Below are 14,378 nucleotides of genomic sequence, written 5' to 3'. Positions count from 1 at the left end.
TCACTCTCAGCCTTATCGAGACCAACGATTCGCTTCGTCTTGGAAAGCTCGATTCACCCAGAGTGCTTTCCAACCTGTAGCAGGATGAATTCTGTCTCACCCAGGGATGACCTCGCTCGATATGTTTAGTGAGGAAGAGCTTGTAGTGCTAAGAGAAATGAATTATTCGGTCACCCGTCAAGCTTCTGCATTTCTAAGCATATTCTCGTGATAGATAGCTTCACTCACGACAAGCCTACATGGCGACAGATGCACTGGCTCATGGCCCATACCTAAGAGCGCGCAAATCGGAGCTGCCAGTCATGATGTGTCGCATGGTGAGGATTAAACAAGCATCCTGATGCAGCACAGCTCAGCATCCTCGCAGCAAGCCCAATGCTTGTCCGACTTCAGGACCATGGTGGTGTATATTGGGTATTTCTTGAGGACTAGGCCGAAATCTATTGGTTACATTGTCGAAAGATAGCATTTATGCTTCTAATCACTCTTTCGAGCCTGCACCACCAGACCAAGCATCTTGGACGGGTCGAATCGAGCGGATTGAACTGATGATGGGATTGACCGCAGTCTAAGGGACCTCAACGTGGACTTGCTGCGATCGCCTATTCGATAGAAGTCCTGCAAATCAGTCTTCTTTCAACGAATGAGGTCGAGATTTGGGATTGCATCCCTACCAGTCGATCGGCGAATACGCTAGCAAGTCAGACCGCACCTCAAGTCGAAGGTCTACCTTTCCAGAATGGTTCGTGGACTCAGAGAAACTAGCCTTGCTTCACAGTTTTCATGAGTATTGTGCAATGGAGCATAGCATAACCTCCAGCCTTTTCACATCTTCGCTCCATGCAAATTTTTCCACCAACGCCGAGCGCCAACGCTTTCAAACAAACACAGAGCAGCTTTCGCCGCATCAACATCCCGCAGACTCAACCATCCACATCCATCTCTTCCACACCGACGCCGACCACCAATCTCCGCTTCTTCTTCTGCTTCAGAGCGCTCTTCGCCGGCTGGAGTCGTTCTTGCTCCTCGAGCGGGATCTCCTCCTCCATCGCCTCCACTTCCGCCTTCATAGGCTCCACAACCTCCTTCATGACCTGCTCGACCTGATCTCTGTACTGAAGCGGGAGCAAGTGCTGGTTCTCAGCCACAAGCTTCCTGTCTGCTTCGAGCTGCAGCTCCTTGTTGCCCTTCATGCGGTTCTTGTAGAACTGTCTCTCACGTCTTGCTCTGATCTCCGATATTCTCTGCATGGCCTCCAGGGTCTTGGCCACCATATTGCGGTTGTAGCGAACTGGGATATTGCGGCGTTGTGCGAAGGCGAGCGTGGAGTCGACCGTCATTTCTTTGCCGTGTGCGCGGCGGAAGGATTTGGTCCATGCCAGCTTGCGTGGGTTTCGCTTCATCTTGAACTACAATCAACATGTCAGATTTTCATATCCATGGACTGGGAGCTGGGCGAAATCATGTCGTAATGTCTGAACATACGTTTTTGTGGCATTTCGAGCGGCAAAAATTGAAGACTTTGGCATCGTTCCGCACGAAGGTGATACCCTTGGACGGGTAGACCGGCTGCGAGCAGAAGTAGCACGTTTCGATCCTCATCGCGGGAGTGGTGATCGGTGGCAGTGGTGGTGATGCTGGAGGCGGAGGCGATATCGATTGGAAATTTTGGCCAAGCAAGGTCGGGTCGGGTCGGGAAAATGACTGATGTGTGACCAAGCCAAAATCCGATCTGCGGCAGAGACTTGACCTCTGCTCACGCTTCGTCCATCTCATACACAGCAGCGACTGTAGACATTTTGGATCACAAATCATCACACTGGAGTCGCCCGAAACATCTCCAAAGCCGCGTAGCAGCATGGCCACCGTCCTGGCCGTTGGCGTTGGAGTCGCCGCAGCAGCTTTCTTCGTACGGCTTCCGCTTCTCCTACCACTTCACCGAAATCATTCTCAGTCGCTAACAATATATCACAGGGCCGCGCCGGTCTCGTCGCTCTTCGAAGATCTCGTGGTGGAATCAACGCAATAGGAAAGGCATACTACAAAGGTGGATTTGAGAAGCAGATGAACCGAAGAGAAGCGGCACTCATACTGGAGACATCGTGCGTGCTGTGAGCTGGGCAGGACGTTGTGGGATGGTTTACTGACTTCGCTGATTGATAGTGAACGCGGAGCGACGAAAGAAATAATTCGCAAGAAGCATCGACAGATGATGCTTCTGAACCATCCCGATCGCGGAGGTAGTCCATATCTGGCTACAAAGATTAATGAAGCCAAGGAGTTCTTGGAAAAGGGTGCTTCATGATGGCAGTATGAATTGAGAACTGTAGGATGTGGCACGATGATCTCAGATGGACAGTGAAAAAGGTGGCTCAGCGCGGCGTTGGTGTTGGTGGGCACTGCATTTGCATCTGTACAGTGGGTTGACTGATATGAGATCGCCTCTCTTGAACAATGGAGATCTCCCTGGTACGCCAGATATTGACCAGCTGATTCTTGCCCTACAGATGGCTCCACCACTTGGGCGTCTAAACACCCGGTCTGCTCTAATGCTGGGGTCTCGTATACTGATTGCAGATTCACAGCGTCAAGCAGCTGCACTACCTGGGTTTTCTGCCCCTTGACTGAACGCCACTCCGCCAGGAAGCTCGACAGGAAAGCACTGGCTGCCACCGCTACTGCCATGATGTACGTCCGGACAATCACTCGATTGTATGCTTCAACTACGGCTGGCAGCACGTCCGCAGAAGCCACTTGTCGTATGTGCGTTGCTCCAGCACCGTTCACGACATCGAAACATACGGTGACCATGGAATGAAAATTATGAAATGCATCTGCTTCAGCCTTCCGGAAGGCGGCTTCCCCGTTTCTGGCATTCCAGGTCGAAGCAATCAGCTTCTAGGCATGTTGCAATACTACAACATCATTCTAGGTTGGAGAATTGTTCGACCGCAGCTCTGGGACACTTATTAACGCGTGGCGTACAAGGCGACAGGTACACAAGCATAAGATGGACGAATCAGCGAAAATTTCATGCAATTTTGACAAGCATAATAAGCACTCTACATCTAGAAACCACTTCGTTTAACCTCGATAAACCTGCATCGTTCATACAAGCAAAGAAAACAACCCAGAAGCATCGAATGAACTGCCCTCGCGTCTTCAACGGCGAATGACCTTCTTACGCCCACCTCCCGTTCTCGACTGCAGACCTGAGCGTGGAATGGCTGGTGGCTCGACTTCGTAGCAATGAGTGCAATCCTTCTCCATCTTGACTGTGGCCCAAATATCGCCTCTGCCGCAAGGTTTCTGGACGAGAGCAGCTTGCGGACAAAACGCGGCGAAGACGGTCTTCACATGACCGCAGGGATGCGAGTGGGCGTAGTATTTGCACATGTTGATGACAGGAAGCTGGCCCGGGATCGAAGAGGAGGAAGAGTCGCCTTGGATTGTGGATCTTCCGAATTGACGCTTCTGAACGACTTTCGTCGACGATTTGTGCCTGATGGCTGTTAGCATTTCATCGCTGGTTGTTCCCAGAGGGAAGGCGAGTCGATACGAACCTCGCAGATGCGGAAGGATTAGCGTGCCTTGTGGGAGGGTGCCTGTGGTGATGCCGTTTTGGGGTGTGCGTGAGGTCGTTCAGGATCGCTGTGCCGGTAAAGTTCGATTTGTCTTCGGTGCTGATGTTGCTGATGTTGTTGCTGAGAATTCAAAGCATGGCGGTACGACGACCATACTTGTATTCAGATGAGCCAGCGCTTCTCGATAGGTGACTTGACGACAAGGCCAAAATCGATTCCCATCATGGCCTCTGCAACGGCAAGTTGATGTTGCACTGATTGTCTCCAGCTGTACAATGTCATGCATGGTTGACAGATGCCTTTGTTCAAGTGTGCAACGTAGTGCCCCGAAGTCGATGGACCATGTTCACGTCCATTTGCAAGGCTAAGGTCTAGCCAAACTGCATGCCAAAGTCTGTGATCCAAGACGACGGGTCTCCAGTGTAGGTCGTGTAGCGCATGTTAGATCGTACCTGCTGGGCAAACATGCAAGAAAGCCGGAAGCATGCAGAAGGAAGTCGGAAAGGTGGCAGCCGGAAGGTGGGACATCTGGTCGCGGGTCAACAGCACGACTCGAATGGCGGTAGGCTACCTATTTGTCGTCGATAAGGCTGAGGGTTCCTGCGGCTAAGCTGACAGGGCTGAGGCTAGCCGCATATTTGTCGTTACAGGGCTGACAATGATGTGCCCGGGTGACAAATGGCGGCAGGCCGAGTGGTAAAACGGTAAGGAGCACATGTCAACTGTCAGAGCCGCGCAGGCGGGAACACTGTGAGTCTGTGACGAGCGAAAGGATGAGCAATGCGCAATTCGGCATGCGCGCCGCTGTTCCGATGGTCAATGCGGCGCACGATTTTAAAAGTCTTCAATACCTTATGGCATAACAGTTGTTTCACGTTTTCGGTATCGATATGTTGGCACAACGTCAGGCTCGCAGCTGCAGGCTTGGAGCATGTCGTGAATGTGGGAGCAGTGGTGTGAGGGTGAGTGACGGCTGGCCAAACAACAATTGCACGCCGGAAATAACGCCGAGCAGCAAACGAGTCTGACGAGACTCTTCGTGGCGGGCAACACGTGATCTGTGGGAAAAAGAGACCAATCAGATCTTGTGCTCACCGACTTTTCGAGTCGTCTGAGGATATCAAAGTATTATTATTAGTATAGATGCTAGCTGACAGGCCGTCTCCTGTTAGAGTGCATGTGAGCAATCATAGTGCGGAGGATTGCTTGGGAGCTCCATGTAGCCCAGTCAGTCTGTTTCGAGCAGCTCGAAAACGTTGCCGGCGGTCGTGCGAGACTTCTGCAGCCGACGTCTCGCGTACAACATCTCTCTTTACGCCGTACAATGTGCCTCGGCATCTGCATCGGGTAAGGCAAGAGTGGGTGTGCGTAGTAGGGCAGGAGGGGTCGTGTGTCGGAGAACAGAAGATGGGAGGTGGAAGGATTTATCCTGGATGTCAGGTGTTTTAGCTGAACCTAGAGCGGAGTTAGGGGCACAGTCTTTTACTAGCGTTTACTAGGCAATAAGCCACCCGCAATCCTCTGGTTTAGTGGCGTTTGGAACCACTCGGCGTGGTAACGATTTGGGTTAAGAAGGGCGCCTCTCTCGAGCCTACCGGTTAACTATTATAGAAGCGGCAATTTTGTAGTAGACGAGACTATTATATAGACTAAGAGTTGTTATTATAGAATTGCTATAGAATTACCGCCTTCTACGACTATAGCGGAAGGCTTGCCCTCGCTAATTACTATCTCTTCGACCTCGTTATTATTATTGCTTAGTACGTAGTCTACGAGTTGTTATTAACTTACTACTACTACTAGCGGTTAACTAGCGGTTACTATATATCCTTACGCCTCTTAATTCTCGTCTAATTCGCTCGTTACTAGGTAAGTTATTAGCGGCGTCGTTTTCTAAGTCGTCTATTATCTAGCTAGTTAGTCGCCTAGCCGCTCGTTTGTAATCCTCGTCTCTTATATAGCTTATTATCGTATCTATAGTGTCCTAGTCTACGTTATAGAAGATAAGAAGCTCCTTAAAGGACGAGAGGCCGGAATCGGTAAAGCAACGGTCGTCTATAGTAATACCGTTAATCTCGCGAATACTATATATAAAGACCTATAATAGCTTACCCTAATACTAGTAGTTAGTTAAATAGTAAGTACCTAGCGGCGTAGGTAGACCTCGCACTAGCGGTATTGTATCTCCTATTAAATCTACCTCTTCTATATTATCTAAATTAAGCGGTTATAAGGACTGTGTTTCTAGTACTATCTCGCGGCGCGGAATTAGCCTTAGAGTAAGGTTACCTAGCGGCGGAGGTAATAAGAACATAGGTTAGCGAATAGGTAACGATTGAACGCGCTGTTTTAATAGTAACGGTCGGAGGGTTATATTAGTATAGACGTAATAAGTTTCCGGCGTGCCTAGCGGTAGCAATCGAGTTAGTGTAGTAGGTTTAGAAGGTAGTTAAGTCGTCTATTAGCGCTTAGTCTCGCCTATAAATTAGACCTCCTATAGATTAGCGATAAAATGGTCAATATTTAGTACGTAACAACTGTCCGAGAAGTCCTTAACCTTCTATACGTAGAAGGCATAGAATAAGTCCTTAATAGAAGGGTTAATAGAAGGATTATCTGCTATCTGCTAATACTTCAAATTTAGTGTTTCTACCGCTTCCTTAAAGTAGCTTCGAAGGTCTCTTAATTGTAGTGTCTATGCTAAGGTAATAGCGTCTTCTTAATAGCCTTCGATAACGAGTTATTAAGTATCGAGAGCGCGCTAGTATTCGTAAGCTAAGACAACGTTAAGGCCTGCAAATAGCTAGACATATTGTCGCTGTTATATATTACTAATTTCTAGTCTATTAAATAGGTAGTTACGAAGAATGTAGTAGCAAGGAAGGCGTGTTTGAAACTAGGCGAGGCAGTTATAACGAGAAGGTGTTATACCGTTATAACTGCATAGTATGCCCTTATATATAGGTGCCGCCTTAGCCTCTATCTTAATAGCAATATCTACCTATTCTCGAAGGCGATCTTAAGCCGCTAGTAGCTGCAGACTCTCGAAGCCTAGAAGTCGCTTTTTGTACTAATATTGTGTGCGTTTGCCGATCCTATAGCTAGCTAGTTGTGCCTTGTAAGCCTGCCTGTCGTCTACCTTAAGAACCTCGAGGATAGTGCTATAGAGATTGTAGCGTACGAGGCTGCGCTTACGCTCAAACTTAATAGCGTAGTAATAACCCTTAAGAGGCGAAGTAGTCCTTATTTGCATTAATAATAGGCTATAAAGCCTTGCCTAAGTAGCCCATTTCCGTAACGTATAACTAGCCTAATTGTGCCGTATGTATTCTACCTTACTTTGCTATTCTATAGGCTTGTTCTCTTTTAACTAGTCCTATATCTATGCTATATCGTTACCGACGTCGGCGGAGCTTCGAGCGTAGTAGATCGAGTAGTAAAAGCGCTTAACAATCTCTGGAAATTAGGCCTCTAGAAATAACCGAAGGAAGGTCTCTTTAACGTGCCGCTAGTAGAGGTAAATAAGCACCTGTTTCTTATCCTTCTAGGATAGGTTAATTGCCGCCTGCTTAGAGGCCGAGTCGTCGATTATAGCGGCTATAGCATTCTAGTATAGTAACTAATTCTTAATAACTCGAAGACCGGCTTCTACTAGCTTAGCTTTCTAAGATTCTAGCAATAAGTGTCCTGCTAGCAACTAACACCCTAACTAGTTACGAACATAGATAGTAAAAAGGTTCTAGCTAAGGTCGGTAGTCTTATAAGTTGCGTCTAGCAAGAACAACTATATAGTATGTAAGTTAGTAATGTTTTGAATTTTTGAAGTTAGTTATAGGAACTATAGAACGCAAGCCTTAGAAGCTTAGTTATGCGCCTTCTATAGTAATAACAATACCTGCACTTATATCCCCTACCTCGGTATTCAACAACTGTCGCTACTACTTAGTCTGGAAGACAATGCTACGCTCCACCTTGCCCTTTATTTTCTTCTCTATTATCTAATACTAGAGCGGCCTGCTATCTAGGTCGTTATAGAGGCCTTAGAGGGCGATAGGAAGGTCGTCTAGCTAGATACTCGCATTTCTACGGTCGTTACTACGCACCTTCCTTAGATTAGGCCTAACCTTCGACTACGCAATAGTGCCTACCTTTATATATTGCCTACCTATCTTGCTAAACTCGTCCTTCGAAGGACTATTTCTAACGAAATCTAGCACCTCGGCTATATTAAATTTGCGCTGTTCTATTAGCTCCTCGAGAAACACCCTTAGAGCGTTGTTTAACGACCTAATATCTATATATCTTAGGTTATAGCAATATAGGTCCTTACTAACTGCGGAAGGGTCGACTCGATAGCGGCGGACACTAATTTCGTATAGTTTAGTCGCCCTCTTCTAATAATACGATATAACGACTACTATAGCATTATAAGGCTCTTTATTGTATTTAGCCTTGCGAATACTATCTAGAAGTACCCTGTTTCGCTACTAATCGCGCCTATAACGACAATACTAGTACGACCGCTGCTCTAAGCTATCCTTCGTTCTCGCCGACCTCGACTCCTTATATACATTGCTTACGTAGGCCTTTAACACCTCGAAACGGTCCGGATCGTACGTCAATCTATACTCTAGTATATTAAATAGCTGTTCTCGAATCTCGATTACATTATGTAGTATGCGATCCGGCCTAAACGGCGGCACTAGTTTAGACAAGATAGGTAGCATAGCGATAAGAATAATAGTAACAATAATATAATAATAAGAAAATACTATTTGCGCCTTTGTAGAAAGAGCTAGATCTATATATAAGAAAGAGCTATAGAGATAAGGTTAGAACTAGAAGTATAACCGAGAAGGTTATTATAGTACTAAAAGAGGAAAAGCACCGTTAAATACTAGGCAAACTATACTAAGTCAATAGATAACGCCCTCCGGAAGTAAACTACTGTTTATAACAGTAGTATGCTAAATTTCCTAATATGCAAGACAACCTAGTAGAAGCAGCGGTACGGTAGTACGTAGTCGGTAGTCGGTAGTCGGCAGTCGCGAGTGTCCTCGGTAGGGTTGTGCCTCTTGTTCTATATACAATGTCTATAAGCTTATAACTACGGTAATTACCGTAGAGCTAATATAGGCCTACTATGTCTACCTATTATAATACTAATATAATCTATAGGTAATAGCTTAGCTATATAATAAGGGGTTAGCTACTAGCTATAAGGTTAGCTTTAAATACTAAAGTATAAAGGAATAAGATAGACGAGTAGACAACTATCGATTATAGAGTTTAACTACTATATAGAAAGCATATATAGGGACCTTATTATTACTAAATCTATATAGTATCCTATCTACCTAATCGACCTCTTTTATTAGCTAGGAACTAACTAATCTTCTATCTCTTATTATTTGTGTAAGAAGGGTATGTTAGCAGGTAGATAGGGTAGTAGTAGGTACAAGTAGTATTCGATAAGGATCTAGAAGGAAAGGGAGGAAGGTAGGAGAGTTGGTCTAACGCTAAGCGCCAAGCCCTACCTAAGGCATCGAGACCCTAGCTTCACTCGGCCTAGTCACATGCTAATTACGTATAGCCTCTTTAGCCCTAATACACGCTTCCCTTCTAAAGGCCGCGCCCTCGTAGCCTGCCTATGTTCTAATCCCGACCTCTATTGCTGCTAACTTAGCAAGTCTAATAAGCTGCTTAGCCGCGCTAAATTAAACACTTAACTACCTAATTATATAACTATGTCAAACCTTACCTCTAAACAACATAATGTATAACTCTAACTGCGCTATCCTTATATATAATAAAGTGAAGGGATATAAAGCTATAAGAATTGAGGGCTATCGACTAATTATAATACGAGCGCGTCTTCCCTACTATAATAGGTAGACGTACGAGGTATTGTAGCCCTATCTCCGCTCTAAGTGATGTCGTACCGAGTTCTTTGCGTCTACTCTTAAAAGACCTAGCAATATCCGCTTCCGAGGGTTTATTCGCTTCCGAGGGTTATTGTTCTTGTTATTCGTAGTTTCGCTAGCCCTAATTAGCTAGGTTTGGTAGCCTTTAAGTGTCAATCTTATCTTATCTTTTTAAAAAACACAGCTCGTCTAGTTTCTATAGGTAAAGGCTATTATAAGTGCAGTAGTGGAGGTTCGCCTCGCTTAAAGGGTTAAATAGATCGAGGAGTAACCTATTGTCCGCAAGATCGACCCCGGCTAGCTTAGCTCTATAGTTTTGCCCTTAGTTAGCTAGTCTATTAGTCGCTTAATCCTTTAAGCGGCTTAAAGTTTTAATCAAAGTTTTGATTAAAGTTTGATTAAGGTGCCTTAGGCTCGTAGTACAGGTAAGGTTATATCTATAGGCGTAGCGATAATAGCAAGTAATGTTAACAATAGTAGCGCTAGTCGTCTTAGCGCTAACTTTACCTTCTTTAACTAATAATAACTCGGTAATATCGTTACTAATATAGCGGTATCCTTCCTTTCTTAAATAGCAATACACCCTGCAACACTATTACTAATATAGCCGCGCCGGCTACGCCGATTGCCTAGGCCTCGAGGCCTCGACGGAATGAGGGAACAAGAGGGGGACCTATAGGGCGCGTTAGTAAAGAGGTAGAATCCTTAAAAGAGTAGGCAATTAGTTAACGCGTCGTAGCGCGCTTGTTAATACTCGGTGCGCGTTCACTATAGTAGTGTAGTCTTATTGTCCTTTATTGCTGACAATTGCTTGCTTCTAATTAGTTAGCTAATAGCACCCCGGGGGTAGCATTAATCCTAGGCCTTAGTAGTAACATTATAAGCTTTTAGCCTTCTTCTTGTTCTTTACGCTAGTCTAATACTCATCTAATAACTCGGTTATATCCTTAAAGGATCCTTTAGCTTCCTACGAGTCCTATTTAGGTAAATAGCCTTGCTACCTTAGGAGGTATTCCTTCTTACCTTTCCTAGTCCGGTGCTGTAGGATACGTTCTATAGACTACAGTTCTTTACTATTAGCTAAGACTTCTTCTAACTTAGCAGGCGCTTTATCGCCTTCGTATTAATAGTATAGCTTAAGGAGGGATATATAGAAGGTGTTATAGATAGTGTAATAGGGTAGAAGCTATAACTAGTAGGCCTGTATACCCTTCGGTTCTCGAATGCGGAATAGGCTAATGTATCTTAGTGCGAGTTTAGGCCTTGTTTTGCTATTAGGTAATAGGTATTTGCGGATGCGGAGGTTCTTTATACTAAGTATGACTATATCGCCTTGCTTAAAGGTTATTAGAAGGTAGTGTTTGTTATAGTAGGTCTTTTAGTACTCTTAAGCCTTTGTTAACTTCTCGGCTATCTTAGTATAGATTTCTCGTATCTTCTAAACCCTCTTAATAGCCGCTAGTGTCTTAGGTTGACCCGCTTCCCTTTCCTTACGCTCGGCCTCGAGCGATAGGGGGTCTTATAGTAGCGTAGGGTTGCTTCCTATTATAGCGAAATAAGGTAACACCTTAGTAGATAAGTAGATACTATTGTTATATACAAATTCGGCTAGTTATAGGAGATTGACCCAATCCTTAGGGTTCTCGTTAATGTAGCTGCGCAGGTACTACTATAGGGTAGCATTCTGTCTCTCTATTTAACCGTTAGTCTATAGATAGAAGGCTGTTAATAGCCGATGCTTCAGTCTTAGCTGTAGGCATATTTCGCTCTAATAGTGCGATATAAATATCGAGCCCCTATCGGAGACTATCCCCTTAGGGGTTCTCTAATAGGTATAGAAGATGTTAGTCTACAGCGCCTTAGCTAGGTTAATAGCCGTCTAATCCTTTCGGGCAGGAATGTAACGAGCGCCCTTAGTAAACCGGTCTACGATAACTAGGATAGCATTATATACATCCTTGCTTCCTCTACGCTTAGTAGGCGGAAGGCCTATAATGAAATCTATTGTAAGCTTAGCAAATAGCTTCTTTGGAATAGGGAGTAAAGACAACTCGCTAAATAGTAAGTGCTTTAGTGCTTTAACTCGTTAATATACGGTATACGTGTTTACGTAGTCCTTTATGTCCCGCTTACTATTTAGCTAGTAGTATGTGCGCGATAGTAGCTCGTACGACCTCTCTATGCTATAGTAACCGGCAAGCTTACTATTATAGTATCGCTTAAGAAGCTCTTATCGGATCGAATGTTTAGCAGGGATATAGTATCTGCCCTTGAACTTCAAATAACCTTTGTCATCGATCGACTAGTTATTACTCTTACTAGATCGAGTCTTTCGCCTACTTATAAGCTTGTCTATACGTTTAGTAGCAAAGGCGTCCCTCTACTAAGCCCGTAACAGCTTATCTATAAACGATTGACTATCCCTATTTGTAAGGTTATTTAATAGCACCCTCGCTATTAAACGAGGTACGTATTATATATATCTAATAGTACTAGCAGCCGGATTAACTGCATTAGTGCTTTAATCGCTATTACTATATATAGCGATATCGACTAGGGAGTTATTATAACTTCTCCTATCTATGTCCTTAGCTCTTGCCTTAACACGTACTATTAATATAGTAAGAGCATTAACATACTTTAAGCCGTCGCGGAGTCCGGTAAGCCGCTTATCCTACGCTTGCTTATTAATAATACGGGCTATAGCAATCTTATACTATAGGGTTAGAAACAATAAATTGATAGATTGCTAAGTCCCGCTATCGTAATTAGGTCGCCTCGATAGGCTATTAGTAGGGTTGCTTACGCCTAGCCGATATAATATATCAAAATTAAACCTAGCGAGGTAGACGGCCTATCTAGCCTATCGACCTATAACTCTAGTAACCTTAGTAATGCTACGGAGGTTGTTATAGTCTATATAGACCTGTATCGTATATTAGGCCCTATCGAGGTAATGCCTCTAATGCTTAAAGGCCTCGACAATAGCTAAGAGCTCTTACTCGTAGGTCTCGTAGCGACGCTTAGCATCGATTATCTTCCTCGAGAAGAAGGCAATCGGGTGCTAGTAATAGTTATTATCTAATTGCTAGGACATAATAGCCGATATAGCGAACTGTAAAGCGTTAGTCTCAATTCGGATCTGCTTATTTGGCACGAAATGGTATAACAAGGGGACTTTAGTAAAGCGCTGCTTTAGGCCGTTAAAAGCGGCTTGTACTCTGTTAGTCTATTTGAACTCTCTAGTCGGGTTAGCCTTAGTTTTAGTAAGCTTAGTTAGGGGCATTACGTATCGTAAATAGCCCTTAATAAAGCGACGATAGAAGTTAGCAAAACCTAGGAATAATTAAAGCTCCTTAATGCTAGTAGGCGTTAGCTACTTAGTAATAGTCTTAATCCGGTTAGGATTAGCCTTAACACCCTTAGTTAATACGAGGAAGCTAAGGAAGGACACCTCCTTAGCAGCAAAGGTGCATTTAGAAGGCTTGCAATACAGTCTATAGGCTCGTAGGCGATCGAGTACCTTACGGACTACAGCCTAGTACTCCGCAATGTTAGGTAAGTGTATATAAACTAGGATGTTATCTAGGTAAACTATATAGAGATAGTCTAATAGGCCCGAAAGGGCCCGATTAATATAGGACTAGAATGTTACGGGGGCGTTAGCTAAGCCGAATAGTATAACTAAGTACTCGAAATAGCTATAGCGAGTACGGAAGGCTGTTTTCTATTCGTTACCCTTACGAATACGGATACGATAGTACGCATCCTTGATGTCTAGTATAGTATAGAAGTAGGCACTAAAAAGGCGATCGAGGGTCTTATTAATAAGAGGAAGTGGATAGCGATCTTTAATAGTAATAGCATTAAGCCTACGATAATCGATATAGAGGCGTAGGCTACTATCCTTCTTTAGTACGAATAGGATAGGGGCACTAGCAGGGCTGTTACTATACCGTATCCGGCTATTAGCTAGGTTTTCCTCTAGGTACTTACGTAACATAGCAAGCTCTCGTTTACTAAGGTTATAGAGGGGTCTAAAAGGGACCTCTTTGCCCTCTATAATATCAATCTTATAATCCGTCTCTTTAAATATAGGCAATGTCGATACTAAGTGGTGTTTAAATACATTAATATAGGTCTCTCGAATAGGTTCTAGTATACGCTTAAGCTGTTTAGGATCTATACTATTAGGGGGCACTAGTTTATCGTTATTACTACTAAGCAGGTCGGTAGTTAGATTAGCGGAGGCGGGAGTTAGGTTGCTAATAAATAGGACCCTAATATTATTAGGACACTCGCTAATATCGATGTGTTTAATATCCTCTTTCCTAGCGATTCTAAATCGCTATTGTTAACTACCTAAGTCTATAACTATAGTATAGTACTTAAGAACAGGGTTGCTAATAACAATATTAGATAGGAGGCTGTCTATATCTACTGCGTAGGTAGTGAAGTTTAGTAGGCGTTTATTACCGAGGTCGTCTCTTAGGGCTATATAGATATAGTAGGCTCCGTAGGTTAAGTGCCGAGCGTTATTAAACTAAGTAAGGGTTAGCAGGTTAGTCCTAGGCAGTTGTCGAAGGTCTAATTGCTTAGCTAGGCGATGGCTAATAAGGGCACTAACTGAATTTCCTAGATCTAGTGTAACCTTAGTCTTATAGTTAGTTCTATACGTATCCGATACGAGACAGGTACGTGTAATAGCTAGTACAATGTTAATAGTCTTACGCCGCACAAGGCTAATAGTTAGTGCGGCGCTTATTCTTTTTTCGAAGGTTAGCCTATAGGGGTAGCGTTAGCTGCTAAAAGGTGCTTTCGGTGCTTAGCGGTAGTACGGTCGATTCGGGCCTAGTCTTTAGGTTTATCG

The 14,378-nt window shown here is 44.2% G+C and overlaps 4 protein-coding genes across 4 annotated transcripts; 2 read left to right on the top strand and 2 right to left on the bottom strand.

Moving 5' to 3' along the window:
• Positions 1 to 171: 171 nt before the first annotated feature.
• MYCFIDRAFT_48616 (uncharacterized protein) lies at positions 172 to 1,617 on the bottom strand. The gene is made up of 2 exons (XM_007921853.1): positions 1,486 to 1,617; positions 172 to 1,409 (listed from the first exon to the last, which is right to left on the bottom strand). The coding sequence occupies exons 1-2, from the start codon at positions 1,600 to 1,602 to the stop codon at positions 924 to 926; spliced, it is 603 nt and encodes a 200-aa protein (XP_007920044.1). The 5' UTR covers positions 1,603 to 1,617; the 3' UTR covers positions 172 to 923.
• A 164-nt stretch (positions 1,618 to 1,781) lies between these two features.
• MYCFIDRAFT_209924 (uncharacterized protein) lies at positions 1,782 to 3,046 on the top strand. Its single transcript, XM_007923559.1, has 4 exons — positions 1,782 to 1,909; positions 1,975 to 2,102; positions 2,164 to 2,418; positions 2,508 to 3,046. Exons 3-4 carry the CDS (start codon positions 2,352 to 2,354, stop codon positions 2,816 to 2,818), a joined length of 378 nt encoding a protein of 125 aa, XP_007921750.1. The 5' UTR covers positions 1,782 to 1,909; positions 1,975 to 2,102; positions 2,164 to 2,351; the 3' UTR covers positions 2,819 to 3,046.
• On the top strand, positions 1,975 to 2,305 carry MYCFIDRAFT_129587 (uncharacterized protein; the record flags this gene model as incomplete). The annotated part of the gene is made up of 2 exons (XM_007923560.1): positions 1,975 to 2,102; positions 2,164 to 2,305. Coding segments are annotated over 2 exons (270 nt in total), but the record flags the coding sequence as incomplete, so codon positions are not given.
• A 116-nt stretch (positions 3,047 to 3,162) lies between the features above and the next one.
• On the bottom strand, positions 3,163 to 3,879 carry MYCFIDRAFT_149462 (uncharacterized protein; the record flags this gene model as incomplete). Its single annotated transcript, XM_007923558.1, has 1 exon — positions 3,163 to 3,879. The coding sequence occupies exon 1, from the start codon at positions 3,517 to 3,519 to the stop codon at positions 3,163 to 3,165; it is 357 nt and encodes a 118-aa protein (XP_007921749.1). The 5' UTR covers positions 3,520 to 3,879.
• Between the last annotated feature and the right edge of the window lie 10,499 nt (positions 3,880 to 14,378).

Source organism: Pseudocercospora fijiensis (assembly GCF_000340215.1).
Source record: "Pseudocercospora fijiensis CIRAD86 unplaced genomic scaffold MYCFIscaffold_1, whole genome shotgun sequence".
NCBI classification, from domain to species: Eukaryota; Fungi; Ascomycota; class Dothideomycetes; order Mycosphaerellales; family Mycosphaerellaceae; genus Pseudocercospora; species Pseudocercospora fijiensis.
Note: the sequence above shows the minus strand (reverse complement) of the source record. Positions and strands in the feature narration are given on the sequence as shown.

What these genes read in the sequence shown, in the direction of transcription:
- MYCFIDRAFT_209924 (XM_007923559.1), top strand. Translation starts at nt 2,352, where the DNA reads ATGGACAGTGAAAAAGGTGGCTCAGCGCGGCGTTGGTGTTGGTGGGCA. An exon ending in ACTGCATTTGCATCTGTACA is followed by an intron (nt 2,419 to 2,507) that starts GTGGGTTGACTG and finishes CTTGCCCTACAG; the next exon opens with ATGGCTCCACCACTTGGGCG.
- MYCFIDRAFT_48616 (XM_007921853.1), bottom strand. Translation starts at nt 1,602, where the DNA reads ATGAGGATCGAAACGTGCTACTTCTGCTCGCAGCCGGTCTACCCGTCC. An exon ending in GCTCGAAATGCCACAAAAAC is followed by an intron (nt 1,410 to 1,485) that starts GTATGTTCAGAC and finishes TGTTGATTGTAG; the next exon opens with TTCAAGATGAAGCGAAACCC.